Source organism: Sus scrofa, chromosome 7, assembly GCF_000003025.6.
Source record: "Sus scrofa isolate TJ Tabasco breed Duroc chromosome 7, Sscrofa11.1, whole genome shotgun sequence".
NCBI lineage: Eukaryota > Metazoa > Chordata > Mammalia > Artiodactyla > Suidae > Sus > Sus scrofa.
In genome coordinates, this window is record NC_010449.5 from 78198792 (window position 1) to 78215479 (window position 16688).

Sequence of the window (16688 nt, forward strand, 5' to 3'; positions counted from 1 at the left end):
CTTCATCATAGAGCCTGATCTGTAAATGCCTACATACTTGCCCCCTGGCTCCAGTGAGTGTTGTTCTAATCTTTAGGTCAGAACTACCTCCACTGTAATCCTTTATCAAAGGTATGGTCTCCTCTGGTGGTTTCCCTAGTAACCAGTGAGCCAGCTTGACATCAAGTCAATTCTGCCTATAACCGGAACTGCCCTCCTCTACCCCGACACACACACACACACACAGGCCTTGGTTGTGTCCTGCCCGTCATCTGCTACACAAGGTAGGGTGTTTCTCCAAGACCTTGTTTCAGATCTGTAAGCTCCCTCCCGTCTATTAAACTATTGGTGCCTCTATTACTGTTTCCAGGCTCTTTCTTCGGTCTTAAGGCTGGGCAAGCATAGGGCTGGCAGGCCTGTGGGGTGCAGCCCAACGATCTCTTAGTATTAAATGAAAAATTAAATTGCTGCACAGGACAGTGGAATCCTAGTGTTCTATTTGATGTTTCCCTCTCTCTTATTGTCCTAAACCAATCACTCGTGTTCTGTAGATTTTACCTCTTTCATATCTTTAACTGTCTACTGCTTTTTGTTCCCACTCCTTACTTCAAGTCATCATCATCCTAAATTATTTACTGTAATTGCCTCTTGTCTTTCCCTGATGTCTTCTCCAGTTCCTCTAGCCTCTGACTCCAGGCACACAGGCACCTCCAGAGCTCTCAAGGCCCAGTGAGCCATGCTCTCCCTCATCTGCAGACCTTTGATTTGCTGCTGCATTTGCCTGGAAAATCCTTTCCCTCAAAATCACTTTTCTCCTTCTCAGCTTTTGGGTCCCTACTCAACTGTGACTTACTCTGGGAAATATTTTCAAACTCCACAAGAGTCTAATTCCATTGCTTTTCCTCCTGTGTACGCTTTCACGCTTATGGTCTTTGTCATGTAGCATTTTATTTATTTATTTTTTCAGCCAGTTTGTTTTATTGTCTCCTGGTTGCTCAGGCCTTGACAGCGACCTCAAACTTCAGGAGTGGTTACAACCACTCGTTCCACTGCTGCTTCTTAGTCTTCAGGTTCTCTTCATGCTTATTGAGCCAGTAGTACATGACGCTTGTTTTCTTGGGTTGTAGATCCAGAGGCTTGTACTCTTTTTTTTTTTTTTTTGTCTTTTTGCCTTTTCTAGGGCCGCTCCCTCGGCATATGGAGGTTACCAGGCTAGGGGTCAAATTGGAGCTGTAGCTGCTGGCCTACACCTGAGCCACAGCAATGCCAGATCTGAGCCTGGTCTGCAACCTACAGCACAGCTCACAGCAAGGCCAGATCCTTAACCCACTGAGCAAGGCCAGGGATCGAACCTGCAACCTCAAGTTCCTAGTCAGATTTGTTAACCACTGAGCCACGATGGGAACTCCAGAGGCTTGTACTTCTTGCCCTTATAGAATTTCTTGAGGTTCTCGTTCTGAGTCTGGTTAATGATGGTGAGAATTCGGGCAATGGATTTGTGAACAATTTGGATCTTGGAGTTCGGAAGCCGCCTGCCTGTCACTTTTGTGACACGCAGTTGGGACAACTCCACCTTCCAATCTTCCAGTTGTTTCAGCAGCTCCTACTTCTTCTGGCCACGAAGGTCTCTAGCCTTAATCTAGGCCATGGCTGTACAAGCTGCCACCGCCGCCTTTTCAGAGGACTTTCATGTGGCATTTTAATTTCCTATTTACTTGTTTGCATCTCCCACTAGACTGCAAGCTCACTGGGGGCAGAAACTCTGTCTGATTCATCTCAGGCAAGCACTCAATGAATATGGCATAGACAAATGAGATGCTGGTAATCTGCTCATCATCACCCCACTTCCATCCTGTATTTATGCAATTGGTTTTCTGTTACCCAAAGCAAAAAATTCATAACTGTGAAATTTCATCTTTTATGTTATTGGATGTAGTCCACTACTTCAGCCTGGCAGGAGCTGTTCTTTTATCCATGTTGTTTTTTCTGTCCGTCATCTGTCCATCATGCCATCTATTGTGATGAAATTTTGCATCTTCATTAAAGTCATTCATACATAAATACTGTGAACACGACAGGCATGAGGAGGCAGATCTGTCACTAGATCTGGCAGAACCAGGTGGGAAGGCAGCCACTGTATCCAGAGACTTTATCAAAAGCTTTGCCGTAAAGATGCAAAATAGTCCCTGCATTTCCTAATTCTACCTTGTGGAGGCAAGAGATGAGATTAGTCTCATGTGATTTTCATGTGACTCCATGCTGAGTGCTATTTATCATTCCTTTCATTTCAAGTTGAAACAATAAATCAGAGCCTTAACAGCTCTGCTCGGAATATGCCTAGGAATTAGTGTGTTTTTTCTGGACTCCCTCTACCTCTCTTCTGTTTTCCCTTCTTCTAGCCCTTATCAGGTAGATCACTCACATATCAAAGCCTAGCCTGTCCTCACAAGTATCTTAGGTGATCACTCATACCCTTTTGGCCCAAACTTGCTTGTGTTCATTCTCAGCTCTGGTTTGGAATATTTTGCAACATACTTTCATGAGACATTTTGACTCAGGTCTTCCCAGATTTTGAAGTTCTCTATCTGGACTTTCTCACTATGATATAGTTTTTCAATTTTAAAAACACTTCAAATTTACAGAAAAGTTGCAAGTCAAGTTCTGAGAGCTTTCTTTTTCTTGAACCAATGAAGATATAAACCACATTGAGACATGATACCCACCACCTGCTGCCACCCTCAACCCTTGCCAAATACACCAGTGTGTAATTCACACAAACAAGGACATTCTCCTACTTAAACCACAATAATCAAATAGCCACTAAAATCAGGAAATGGACCTTGACACATTGCTACCATCTAATCCTCCAGTGGCATTCACATTTTGCCAGTTGCCTCAATAGTGTCTTCTAAGAGCAAAAAATTTCAGTTCAGAATCTCATGCTGCTTTTAGTTGTCATGTCTCTTTATTTTTCTTCAGTCTGGAGCAATTTCTCAGCCTTTTCTTGACTTTCATGACTTTAACTGTTATTTTGTAGCATATTCCTCAATTTGGGTCTGTCTGATGTTTCTTCATGATTAAAATTCAAGTTGTGCATTTTCGATGGGAATTTCAGGGCAGTGATGCCATGTTCTTCTTCTTGTACTTTATCACGTGGCATATGACATTTAGACTTGCTTTATTATGTTGTTCACCTTGATCGTTTATTAAGATAGTGTCTGCCAGGATTTTCTGGTATAATTACTGTTTTCTCCTTTGTGATTAATAATGTTAGGAAAGATAGTACTTTGAAACTTTGTAAATATCCTATCCCTCATCAAACTTTCAATTTATTCATTTTTTATTATATCAATGTACCCTCATGGTTTCTCACTTTTTAGTAGGTTATTTAATACATCGTTATCATTATTTATTTTGATGGTCAAATTGTCACAAATTTGGCTGTTGGGAGCCTCTTAAATTGGCTTTTGGGTCCTCTTGACATGTCCCCAATTGTTTGGTTACTTCCTTGCTTCCTGGCACAAGATATTCTATTCTCAGCTTCTATGCTCCCTGCCCCAGTCTTGGGAGCTGCCATTTCTCCAAGTTTTTTTTAAAGGTAGTATATGACATTTAAAAGCTAAATTCTGGAGTTCCCGTCATGGTGCAGTGGTTAACGAGTCCGACTAGGAACCATGAGGTTGCGGGTTCGTTCCCTGCCCTTGCTCGGTGGGTTAGGGATCCGGCGTTGCCGTGAGCTGTGGTGTAGGTTGCAGACGTGGCTCGGGTCCTGCGTTGCTGTGGCTCTGGCGTAGGCTGGTGGCTACAGCTCTGATTAGACCCCTAGCCTGGGAACCTCCATACGCCTCGGGAGCGGCCCAAGAAATAGCAAAAAGACAAAAAAATAAAATAAAAAATAAAAAAAAATTAAAAAAAAAAAAAGCTAAATTCTGGGATTTACATCCTAGTATCCATGAGGATGTGAGTTGGATCCCTGGCCTCACTTAGTGGGTTAAGGATTTGGTGTTGCTGTGAGTTGCGGTGTAAGTCAAAGAGTGGCTCAGACATGGTGTTGCTGTTGCTGTGGCTGTGGTGTCAGCCAGCAGGTGCTGCCCTAAAAGCCAAGTTCTGGGTGGGCTAAATGTGCCAGTCACTACTGAGTTGCTAATACCAGGCTCTTTCAGGTCGAGGGAATATATGAATGTAAATTTGCAGACACACATTCACATCTCTATTTTATATCAATATTGGAAAACCATGATTTCACACTGTCACCTCTGGTTCATATCAACACTGCGAGATTTCTTCAGTTTTTCGTGCCTTCTGCATTTGTAACTCTCATCTCCTAAATGAGAAACCTGGGTCCAATTTTTCTTGAAATAATTACGTATTTGATAAAGCCCTGAGGGCTCCAGGATGTGTCTCAATGGCATGAGGATTATTTTAAGCTGAAGACATTTGAGAATCAACAAAAAGGAAGATACTTTCTCTGAACTCCCCGTATCTGTGAATATACTGAAGGCATTTAATTTTTTCATAGGATGATAGGATTTTTTTACATTGTGTGAAAACATACAAAATCCATTTCTTGTTGGTCTTTGACAGAAATTTAATAGAGTGAGGATGGGGAATGTAGGTAAGAACTTTCTTCTTCCTTTCTGTGTATGTGTGTTTCTGGACTAAGTTGTGTTAATGAGTTGTTTTTCTTTCTTCTTTTTTTTTCATCTTTTTAGGGCCACACTCTCAGCATATGGAAGTTCCCAGGCTAGGAGTCAAATTGGAACTGCAGCTGTCTGCCTAACCACAGCCACCGCAATGCAGGATCCAAGCCGCGTCGGCGACCTACACCACAGCTCACGGCAACAACAGATCCTTAACCCACTGAGTGAGGCAGGGATCAAACCTGCATCCTCATGGATGCTAGTCGAGTTTTTAACCAGCTGAGTCACAACGGGAGCTCTGAAAATACTTTTAAAGAAACAAAACAATATTTTAACGGGAGTGACCTTAAAGATCATCTTTCTTCACTCTTTCATTTCTCAAAAAACAATAATAAGGCCAAGAGAGGTCACATGACTCGGCCACCATCACTGCATGGTCCATGACAGAGGTTGCTGACCCAGCTGGCAGAGGGGGTTGAAGTGACTCTTCCTCACATGCGTGTATGCTGAGTGTGGGACACCGTCTCCTGCTCTTAGAAAACATCCAGAGCGCTGCTGAGGTCTGCTTTTCCACCTCCTTTGTGAGAGATAAAATAGCTTTAAAAAAAAAAAAGTAGAGTTGAGTTTAGGACAGAACCAAGAAAGCAGAATGGGATTAAGGATTAGCCTTTCCAGAGAAGTGAGACCCATATTTCAGGAAGGGGAACTCAGGCCAGACCTGACTGCAATGAGGGAAGGCATCAGGACTGTTTAATTCAAAGCTTAAAGCAGGTCAGCTAATGTGTCGGGAGGTTGGACTTAGCAACCCCGTAAAAGACTCCACTCAAGTACATGTGAGACTTGTCTCCGAAACTGGATAAGCCTGGACTCTTTGTTCCAAATGCCAGTGTCGACTTCCCCATGTGGTTTGTCCCTTGACCATATCTCCTGCTGGTTGTAACTGCCCTGATGATTAACACCAGTTGAAAAGCAGATGCGTGACCTAAACAAAAGACTTTTCTTAAGACCTTCCTTCCTTGGTGGAACCAGCCTATCATGCTTTTTTTTTTTTCTTTTTGTCTTTTTGCCATTTCTTGGACCACTTCCGTGGCATATGGAGGTTCCCAGGGTAGGGGTCGAATCGGAGCTGTAGCCGTCGACCTACACCAGAGCCACAGCAACGCTGGATCCGAGCCACATCTGTGACCTACACCACAGCTCATGGCAACACTGGATCTTTAACCCACTGAGCAAGGGCAGGGATCAAACCCTCAACCTCATGGTTCCTAGTTGGATTTGTTAACCACTGTGCCACGACGGGAACTCCACTATGATGCTTCTTAAAGGGGGGGTGGGGTACTGCTTTCAGTAGCTGTTTTTCTGGGCAGCTTTGCCTCTTAAACAAGTTCCCCTGCCTCCACTCCCACCCACTCTTCCCCTCCCTGCCTCCTCTCCTCTCACTCCAGTTGCTCCACTGGAAGGGCCCCTGATTGTACCTCAGGATGAGTCCCCAGGTGGGGTGGGCAGCAAAGCCATGTCCGCCTTCTCCCACCACACGGCACAGCAGGAAGAAGGGGAAATCCAGAGCTAGAAGTAGAGGTCAATTTCACAACGAGGTATTGCAGCCCTTTGAGTGTCCTTCCTGGGGGCAGGTTCCCCACCCATGACACACCAGGCAGCCGTAGTGAGAACACTGCTCTGGGAGTCAGGAACCTGTTCTGGTTTCTGCTTTTGCTGCCCAGATGCAGCTGTCTGACTTTAAGATGCTCTGGCCCTCCCCCTTGTGTGTATAGGGATGCCTGGAGGAAAGTTCCTTCCATTGCCTGTGTCCTTCTATTCCTTGAGTTCAAGTTCAAGGTAACTCTCTAAATTGTTTAGATCTGTTGCAAAGGATTCAAGATATTTCAAGCCTGGCCTAAATTTTTTTTTTTTTTTTTTTTTTTTCCTGTGCTGTCTCCTGCCTCTTCCTAGCCACATCGAGAAACTTGCACTTTTCTGAACTCTCTCTTTTTTTCTTTTTTGGCCCCCCACAGCAGCAAATGGAGTTCCTAGGCCAGGAGTCATATCCTCGCCACAGTTGTGGCTTACACCACAGAGGATCCTGTGCCCAGCCTGGGCTGGAACCTGCATCTTGCAGAGATGCTGCCGATCCCATTGTGCCACAGTGGGAACTCAGAAACCTGCTATTTTCTGAACACAAAGTGCTCTGCCATATGTGTCTACTTTTCTTTCTGGCCTTTTTTACTGTCTGAATTGCCCTTCTCTCATCCCTAATGGGAAGAAGAAAAGAAAAAAAAAAAAAAAACTAAAAAAACCCCTATTTATCCTTAACAGCCCTCCCCAAGGTATCTTTGCTCTCTGAAACCTTCCTTGATTCTTCCCACTCCTTTCCTCCTATTGCTCCCTAATAAGTCCATCCTCAATGGACTTATTATCAAAGTCTGCTTTGTATTACAACTCTAGAGCCTGCTCTATTTGGGGAGGATTCTCAGCACTTGGGTCTTTAACATAGTCCTTGATTTAAGTGCATAGCTCTTCTCAGGAAACCATAAGGTATATGGCTGCAGTAGAGACAGATTCCTGGTTCCCGGATCCCTCCGGAGCCCTGCCCTCCTCTCTTATCAGCGGTTTGCTTTCAGATAGGAGTCCTGGTCAATAATTAATGCCACTGTGATAAGCCACATGAAAAGCTGGCACAGGTGGGCTGATGTGAGGGACGAGGGCACTGGCACTTGCTCTAGAGGGGAAGCAGGTGACAGGGGGCTTCTCCTAAAAATGGGTGAAACCAAGATATCACTGAACAACCCAGGCTAAAAGGTAATTAATTAAATCAGGAACTGCAGACTGCCAGGTCTCTATCTTTCCTCAGACACCCTGAGCAGCATCTGCCTTCATTTTAAGAAGACCCAGGAGTTCCTGTTGTGGCTCAGTGGGTTAAGAACCTGACTAATATCCGTGAGGATGCAGGTTTGATCCCTGGCCTCGCTTAGTGGGTTAGAGATCCAGTGTTGCCCCAAGCTGCAGTCTAGGTCACATTGGATCCCACATTACTGTGGCTGTGGCTTAGGCCGGCAGCTGTAGCTCCAATTTGACCCCTAGCCTGAGAACTTCCATATGCTGCAAATGCGGCCCTAAAACACAGAAAGAAAAAAAAGAAGAAGACCAAGAGGGCTGGCTCTTGGGATGGGAAATGACATGTGGTGAGTGTTCTCTGTCCTTGGGGCTGAGGAACTCAGTGATAGTGTGGAAAGCCTGGGAGGTGGAGATGGTAGGCTGGGCCCTTCTCTGTGTGTTCTGTTGACTGCACCTGATGGACTCACACACATCAGAGCCACCTTCTGGGAAAGTGCAGCCTGTGCCCAGCTGGCCTCAAACAAGGGCTCAGATGCTGTAACCCCTTTCTTTCCCAGTATGTGCTGTTGGGTGTTTTAGGGTGGGATGAGCACAAAGAGAAATGGGAAGTCTTATAAAATAGGGGTAATCAACGGGAACCTGCACAGCGTTGAAAGCAAGATTTAGCAAAGGCACAGACATCACCATGACTAGTCAACCAGAAATCTGAAGCAATATGATTATGATTGTCAATCGCTACTCATGACAATGAGTAGAGGCTGATCTGTAGTCCATCTAGGACAGAGGTGGTATGATTAACAATTTCTGTCGAGCTAGGAATGGGTTTCTTTTTTTTCATTTTTTTTAAATTTTTTTTTTAATTTTTTTTTTTTTTTTTTTTTGTCTTTTGTCTTTTTGCCATTTCTTGGGCCGCTCCCAAGGCATATGAAGGTTCCCAGGCTAGGGGTCAAATCGGAGCTGTAGCCACCGGCCTATGCCAGAGCCACAGCAACGCGGGATCCGAGCCGCATCTGCGACCTACACCACAGCTCACGGCAATGCCGGAACCTTGACCCACTGAGCAAGGGCAGGGATCGAACCTGCAACCTCATGGTTCCTAGTCGGATTCGTTAACCACTGCGCCACGACGGGAACTCCAGGAATAGGTTTCTTAAAGCCTTTTCTATTTGTATGAGTCCCATGGATGGGAACACCACTCTGATTATTCAAATAAAAATTGAGCCAGTAATTCCCCCAAGTAGTGCCTGAATAATCCAGAGTGGCCACATCTGGATTTCACATCTAAGCTGGAATTTCCAGCCTTGGTCATTTATAGAATTAAAGTCTCTCTATACAGATACGTTGTCTTATACTATTCCTAATGTTCTGAGGTGCTAGTATGAGGAGTTTTTTATGATATGAGGTTGGAACCAAGGCCTTATGTAATATGTTTGGCTCTATTAGTCTTTTCCAGGTGCTAAGAATTTGGCTCATCATAAAGGTGTTGAGTGCAAATTTAGCATTATCTAGGGTCTAAATGGTAGATTTTAATAATCTTTTTTTTCTGGGATAAAGGGATACTAGCGAAATCACTGGCTGAGTTGTTTAGTCCATTGTCCATGTAGGTGATGGAGGTGCAGATGGAAATGCCATTGGCTAACTGCCTGTGGCCTCATCTGATGAAATTGGAACTGCCCAGGAGTTCCCGTTGTGGCACAGTGGTTAACAAATCCGACTAGGAACCATGAGGTTGCAGCTTCGATCCCTGGCCTTGCTCAGTGGGTAAAGGATCTGGCATTGCTGTGAGCTGTGGTGTAGGTTGCAGATGCGGCTCGGATCCTGTGTTGCTGTGGCTCTGGCATAGGCCGGTGGCTACAGCTCTGATTCAACCCCTAGCCTGGGAACCTCCATATGCCGAGGGAGCCACTCAAGAAAAGGCAAAAAGACAAAAAAAAAAAAAGAAAGAAAGAAAGAAATTGGAACTGCCCAGAGGCTTTTATCACGGGGTTCTGGTGATGGTCAGTATATTCAGAGCAGGTAAGATTGGGAATAGTGTCTACTATTTGGGATAATCTAGAAATGGCATTAGAATGAGTATTTTTTTTCTTTTTAACTTCATTAAGGTATAATTGACAAATAAAATTGTAAAATAACTTGTTTACAATGTGACAATTTGATATACATATACAATGTGAAAGGATTCCTTTCATCAAATTAATTAACATGGGTTATCTCACATATTTACCTTTTCAGAATGAGTCTGTTCTGACCTAACAACTGTAATAAGGAGGGAAAAAAGTGAAAAGGGCTCATTGTAGGTGAATGATAGCAAAAGGTCTATAAAAAATAGTAAGAAAAATTATAAGCAAGCAGAGTAAAAAGACTAACAAGAATCAGATACGAGCTTTGATCCAACATCTTGGGTAGAAGCTGTCCACTGTTATACGATCATTGCATATAGATCTTAGGTTATCTGTCTGCTTCTGAAGACCAGCAGTTTCTGAAGGATCTCTGAGAATCCTCAGTCTGAGATCTCATATTAAAAATAGCCTCTCAGGGAGTTGCCATCTTGGTGCAGTGGTTAATGAATCTGACTAGCATCCATGAGGTTGCAGGTTCAATCCCTGGCCTCACTCAGTGGGTTAAGGATCCGGTGTTGCCGTGAGCTGTGGTGTAGGTTGCAGATGCGGCTCAGATCCAGGGTTGCTGTGGCTGTGGTGTAGGCTGGCAGCATTAGCTCCAATTGGACTCCCTAGCCTGGAAACCTCCATATGCCTCGGTGTGGCCCTAAAGAGAAATAAATGAATAAATAAATAAATAAATAAATAAAAACAAATAAAAATAGCCTCTCTGGAGTTCCCTCGTGGCACAGTGGGCTAAGGATCCAGGGTTTTCACTGCTGTGGCTCGGGTTGATGCTGTGGTATGGGTTTGATCCCTGACCTGGGAATTTCCACATTCTGTGGGTGTGCTCCCCACCCCACCCAAAATAGCCTTCCAATTCTGTGTAATTCTGAATCGCTTCCTTGGTTGTGAACTGTGAAGCCATTGATTTATTTCCTGGAGTTTCACTGCTGTGTTTGTTAAAAGTATTTTGATAAAATTCCTTCCAGTGAAGTTCAAGAATATTTTGTCTCTTCCAATAGATAAAATCCTCTTGTTGAAGATAATGAAGAAATTGTTTAGAAATGTGTGGTGGGACGGTGGCCTTAACCTGTTGATGATAGACCTGGGTATAGCACATGGGTCCCTTAAAATATTTTGTCATGTCTGCATATGGTAAGGATGAGTCTGGAATTGGAGGTGAAATTCTAAATACATGTGCCTTCCAGTTATCTATTCATAGGGAGATAATCTATGTATTCCTGACAGAGTGGCTGTAAGGCCATAGGGACAGTGGTGGGAATAGCTGTGGGCAAGAGATCTCAAGGGTTTTTGAAAATATTGCTAATTTTAATTTAAGGATGCTATTAGTCATTTCAGCCTTTGCAGAAGATTGTGAGTAGAAAGGACAGTTTTCCTTGTTTTTTGTTTTTGTTTTTGCTTTTTAAGGCCACACCTATGGCATATGGAAGTTCCCAGGCTACGGTTTGAATCAGAGATGCAGCTGCCAGTCTATGCCACAGCCACAGCAACGTGGGATCCAAATAGCATCTGCAACCTACACCACAGCTCATGGCAGTCTCAGATCCGTGACCCACTGAGTGAGGCCAGGGATCGAACCCTCATCCTCCTGAATGCTATTTGGGTTTGTAACCCACTGAGCCACAACAGAAATGCCTCTTTTTTTTTTTGAAGTTGGGTTTTTTGTTTTGTTTTTTCAGTTTAATTTACGGCTTTTTTTTTTTTTTTTGTCTTTTTTGCCATTTCTTGGGCCGCTCCCACGGCATATGGAAGTTCCCAGGCTAGGGGTCGAATTGGAGCTGTAGCCGCCAGCCTATGCCAGAGCCACAGCAATGCAGGATCCGTGCCACATCTGCGACCTACACCATAGCTCACAGCAACACTGGATCCTTAACCCACTGAGCAAGTCCAGGGATCAAACCTGAGTCGTCATGGAGGCTAGTCAGATTCGTTTCCACCGAGCCATAATGGGAACTCCCCAAAATGGCTTCTTATAGCTGAGAATGCCTAGGATGTAGGCTACTAAAGAAATTTCTGTGGGTTGCAGAAAGCTTGTTCATATTTGAACTGTGGTTCTGAAATCTTGTTGGACCACTTCTGTGAAAGCCTTCCAGCACTGAAAAGGTACCAAAAAGAATGACTGCTTTCATACAGCCATGCCCAACACCTTGGTGGAACTCATCTGACTAATATAAACCATCCCATCAGGAACCTTTAGGGCAGGCCCTGTAACTTATCTCTGTAGGCTCACTGTTGAATGAATGAATGAACAAATTCTAAATTGATCACTGTGTACCCACTCAGATCCTGCAGAGTTTATATGAAGGTTATTTATTTATTTATTTTGGCTGCAGTGAGCAGCTGCGTGTGGCTTTATATGGGATCTCAGTTCCCAGACCAGGTATTGAATCCAGGCTGGCAGGGAAAGTGCTGTATTCTAACCACTAGACCTTCAGGGAACTCCCTGAAGGTTATTTTAATCTGAAGATATTTGAAACTCAGATGCAGAAAGAAGCTTTTTCAGAGTTTCCCTTATCTGAATAAAGGCAGAGTCTTTTGAGAGTAAACTTGCTATAAATCCCCTTTTGGGGGAGTTTTACAACCAGAAAAAAGACCACTCATTCTTGCACAGACAAATGTTATCACAAATTATTTTATATCCCATTTGTTCCCCTAAATGCTCATTTATCTTTTCTTAAAAAAAAACAAACCTATTTGTGGAGTTCTGTCGTGGCACAGCAGAAAGGAATCTAGCTAGGAACCATGATGTTGCAAGTTCGATCCCTGGCCTCACTCTGCAGGTTAAGTATCCGACATTGCCATGAGCTGTGGTGTAGGTCACAGACTGGCTAGGATCTGGCCTTGCTGTGGCTGTGGTGTAGGCTGGCAGCTGTAGCTCCGATTCAGCCCTTAGCCTGGAACCTCCATATGCCAGGGGTGTGGCCCTAAAAAAAAAAAAAAAAAAAAAAGCAAAACAAAAACAAAAAAAAAACTATTTGTTTCCTGTAGAGTCCCTGTCTGCTGCCTCCCCTTCCCCTATTAAGTTGGTGTATACATTTTTATCCCTAGATATTCCGTTCAGGGAGATGCTTTTTTTGTGCTCCTCCATAGGCATATGAATAAACTTTGTCAATTCTTCTGTTAATCTGTCTTTTGTCAGTTAATTCAGTAGGCCTCCAGACTGGAACAGAAATGGGTAGAGGAAAAGTTTTCCTTCTATCATGGATCAAGCTGAGTACTAGCTAAAGACTGAGAGACCGAAAACAAAACAAAAAACCTGGGTGGTGGGTGAAATACAGAAACATGAAACTAAAAGCTAGGCCACACCACACCCTGGGGGGAGGGATCTTAACCCCCCAGCCCAAGTGAACAGTCACAGGAGCTAGCACTTTTTTTTCTTTTAGGACAGTCACAGGAGCTAGCACTTTTTTTTCTTTTAGGACTGCAGACCTATACCACAGCCACAGCAACACCAGATCCATACACCTACAATTTATGATGTAGCTTGTGGCAAGACCCTTAACCCACTGAGAAAGGCCAGGGATTGAACCTGCATCCTCACGAACACTACATGGGGGTCTTAACCCACTGAGCTGCAAGAGGAACTCCAGGAATTATCATTTACTGATGATTTCTAAGTACTGCCCTAAGTCCCTGGCATCTCACCTGACTTTGTCTTAGTAACAAATCTAAGAGGAACATTTTATGATTATACCCATTTTAGAGATGAGGAAACTCGCCCAGCTTTTAAAATGCTAAACCAGAATTTGGACTGAGACAGTGTAAACCTAGAGAATATATTTTGATATATCTCACTCCAAAGGGACTATATATATATGTGTGTATATATATATATATATATATATATGCCTAGGGTGTGTGTGTGTGTGTGTGTGTATCTGAATCACTTTACGGTATACCTGAGGCTAATACAATATTATAAATCAACTATACTTTAAAAAATAAGTAAAAAATAAAATTGTCTTCCAGCAAATATTGGTCTCTTTCTAGGAGGAAATTCTTCCTCTGCCAAGAACTGTGATGTTCTCTATTTCTATTTCTTCTTTAAAGGGGATTTTGCATTTTGGTTTATCTTTCATTCCTCTACTCTGACCTGCAGGATGGGAGATCACTGCAGATAATAAGGGCCACCCACCTTTAACAGCCCAGGAGTGTTGAAGTGGTCAGAACTGGGCTGTATTCAAGTCCTCTCCTCCTTCTTCTCCAGATCTGGGAAGCCATCCATCTGGGGGCAGTTGGACACCTCTCCCCACACTCCCCCCAGAAAGGTACTGGTGGAGATGTGGAATTCCGGCCAAAGCAGCTCCAGGACTTCTGGGGAGAGGACCTACCTCCCTCCGCGCCCCTATGATCGCGTGTTATGTGTCCTTTGCTAATCTCTGAGGGCTCTTTGGTGAATGCAGCTCCCAAAGAGGCTTAGTTGAGGGTTCTAGTATCAGTGCTCTAGTGATTTTCTCGGCTGTTTATGGGAAGGAAGTTTCTTACAGGCAAAGGCTCACTTTCCCCAGCAGCCCGGGAAAGAGGGCAGCCTGGGCGATTCCCCACCCCTTCCTCAAAATGTCCTTGTTTTCCTGTGGGCTGAGAACACGATGCTCCTCCCACCCTTCTCTTTTCAAAAGCCAAGCCCCTTTTTAATCTGTATAAAGTCGACAGTCTTGGGATCTAGTGATTGAAGAAACCGCCTTCTCTCTGAGACCAAGCCAGAGACCCAGGTAAGCAGTCCAAGAGGTGGTCTCAGGAGTTGCTTCTGCTTAAACCTTGGAGAGAAGGCGGTCAGGGTGGGTGAGGCTAGCCTGAGAGTCAGGACTGGGGCCAGAGCTGGGGGCAGGGATGGAGCAGGCAGGCTAGAGGGAGCCCATGCAGCCTGAGACAGAGCAGCTCTCAAGCTGGGGGAGGAAGCATCTCTCTTTAGAACACAATGGCATCCCTTTAAGGTGCTATTATCCCACACTGAGGCCAAGAGGTGTGTTTCTCTCGTGTTGTAGGACAGCAGGGCTCTGTCGAAAACGAAAATGACCCTAGATGTATACTTGGTAGTCATCTCAGGGACACAATTTGGCTTTTTCAAAATTTGGCTTGTTTATTTAATGATTTTATTCAAGAGAATCTCCTAATGAGCCACGTGAGCACTGGGTACAATTGTGTTTTATTTTTCAAATATGTTTTATATCAAAAATCCTTCTGTATTCAAAGACAGGACTGCTAGGATTTTAAGTCATTTCCAGGGTTACCAGCCAGAGGGGAGGATGGCCTCTCTGCAGGGAGTGGCAGTCAAAGGCTTGTGAAGAAGAGTATATGTGAGTGCCCCATTACTTAGCAAAGCTCACAGAAAGTCATCTTCCCGGTTGACCCAAAGGAAAACTATAAGCCAGGGAGGCTACAGGCAAGAGCTAGGGTCCCTTTCCTTTTTTTTTTTTTTTTTTTTTTCTTTTCTTTTCTTTTATAGCCGCTCCTGTGACATAAGGAAGTTTCCCAGGCCAAGGATCTAATCTGAGCCAGAGCTGTGACCTATACCTCAGCTGTGACAGCATAGAATCCTTAACCCGCTTCGCCACAGCAAGAGCTCTCTCTAAGCTAAATGCTTTTCCTCCTCTCTCCCTTTTTCCCAGGTAGGGTCCTTCAGGGCAGTAAGGCCACCATGGCTCAGAAGTCCCTGGTCCTGTTTTTGTGGCTGGCCCTGGTGCTGCTGGTGCTGGGGTGGGTCCAGCCTTCCCTGGGCAAGGAATCACCAGCCAAGAAGTTCCAGCGGCAGCACATGGACCCTGACAGCTCCTCCAGCAACAGCTCCAACTACTGCAACCTAATGATGAGTCGCCGGAACATGACACAAGGACGGTGCAAGCCGGTGAACACCTTTGTGCACGAGTCCCTGGCAGATGTCCAGGCCGTCTGCTCCCAGATCAATGTCAACTGCAAGAATGGGCAGACCAACTGCTACCAGAGCAACTCCACCATGCACATTACAGACTGCCGCCAGACGGGCAGCTCCAAGTACCCCAACTGTGCATACAAGGCCAGCCAGCAGGAGAAACACATCATCGTGGCCTGTGAGGGGAACCCACCCGTGCCAGTCCATTTCGATGCTTCTGTGTAGGTCTCCACCAGAGAGATGCCCCACCTCATCACCAAGGCATCTGCCTCTCCCCTCTGCTTCTTTGCCCTAGGGGGCAATAACTTAAGGTAGCCATGGCTCTTATTCATCCTCCACCTCCCACCCCTCACACATGTGTTTACATGCTTCTTTGGCTTGAGGGCAATAGCTCAGGTCAGGTTTCTTATCACACACACATTTCCCTGGTTGAGGGCAACAACTCAAGTTACTTAGGGCTCTTATCCAACAAGAGCATGCGCCAATGGCTTGAGGCTTGCCCTTACTTGGTTTGGAGGGTGAGGAGTGGGTTGTGAGGTGGGCCCATGTTAACCCCTTCACTGCTTCTTTCAATAAAACATATTTGCAACTATCTGAATTTCTGATGCTGTCTGCGTCCAGGTACTGTGTGGCCTTCTTTCTTTCTTTCTATTTCTACTTGAGGCCTATGGAAGTTCCCAGGCTAGGAGTCGAATCGGAGCTGCCGCTGCCGAGCTGCGCCACAGTCACAGCAACGCCAGATTCCTAACCTCCGGAGCGGGGCCAGGGATCGAACCCGCATAGTCATGGTTCATTACCGCTGTGCCACAACAGGAACTCCCTGGGCTATTTTAGATAAAAAGAAGCAACAGTCTGGGATACCGTCATTCGGGTGAGCTGACAGGGTGAAGCTCAGATACAAAAATCTCTGGCACAGAAGGAAGACAGCGTGACCCTGGGAAGACCTTGATTGGCCTCAGGTGGGGAAGAGGCGTGTATAAAATTATGACTCTAAATTTCCATTTTCCTTTTTTTTTTTTTTTTTGAGGGAGTTTTACTATATCAGGAAAATTATCCCCTCTTAGTTGGAAAGCTGGAATCCTTTTTTCAGGAGCTAGAAGGGACTTTAGATGTTATCAAATGGGGGGTTGATAAGTAGATTTCAGCTTCTGGACCAACTGAATTGGAAGTGCCTGCCTAGAATGCTGCAGAAAAACACCTAAACAGCGATTCAATGGAGGAGTAGCCTCTGCAGGAGGTATGAGG

At 44.7% G+C, this 16688-nt stretch overlaps 1 protein-coding gene across 4 annotated transcripts; it reads left to right on the top strand.

Annotated features, from left to right (window-relative positions):
- On the top strand, positions 216 to 16041 carry RNASE1 (ribonuclease A family member 1, pancreatic). 4 transcript variants are annotated; one of them, XM_021098161.1, is made up of 2 exons: positions 216 to 263; positions 15184 to 16041. In XM_021098161.1, exon 2 carries the CDS (start codon positions 15213 to 15215, stop codon positions 15666 to 15668), a length of 456 nt encoding a protein of 151 aa, XP_020953820.1. In that variant the 5' UTR covers positions 216 to 263; positions 15184 to 15212; the 3' UTR covers positions 15669 to 16041.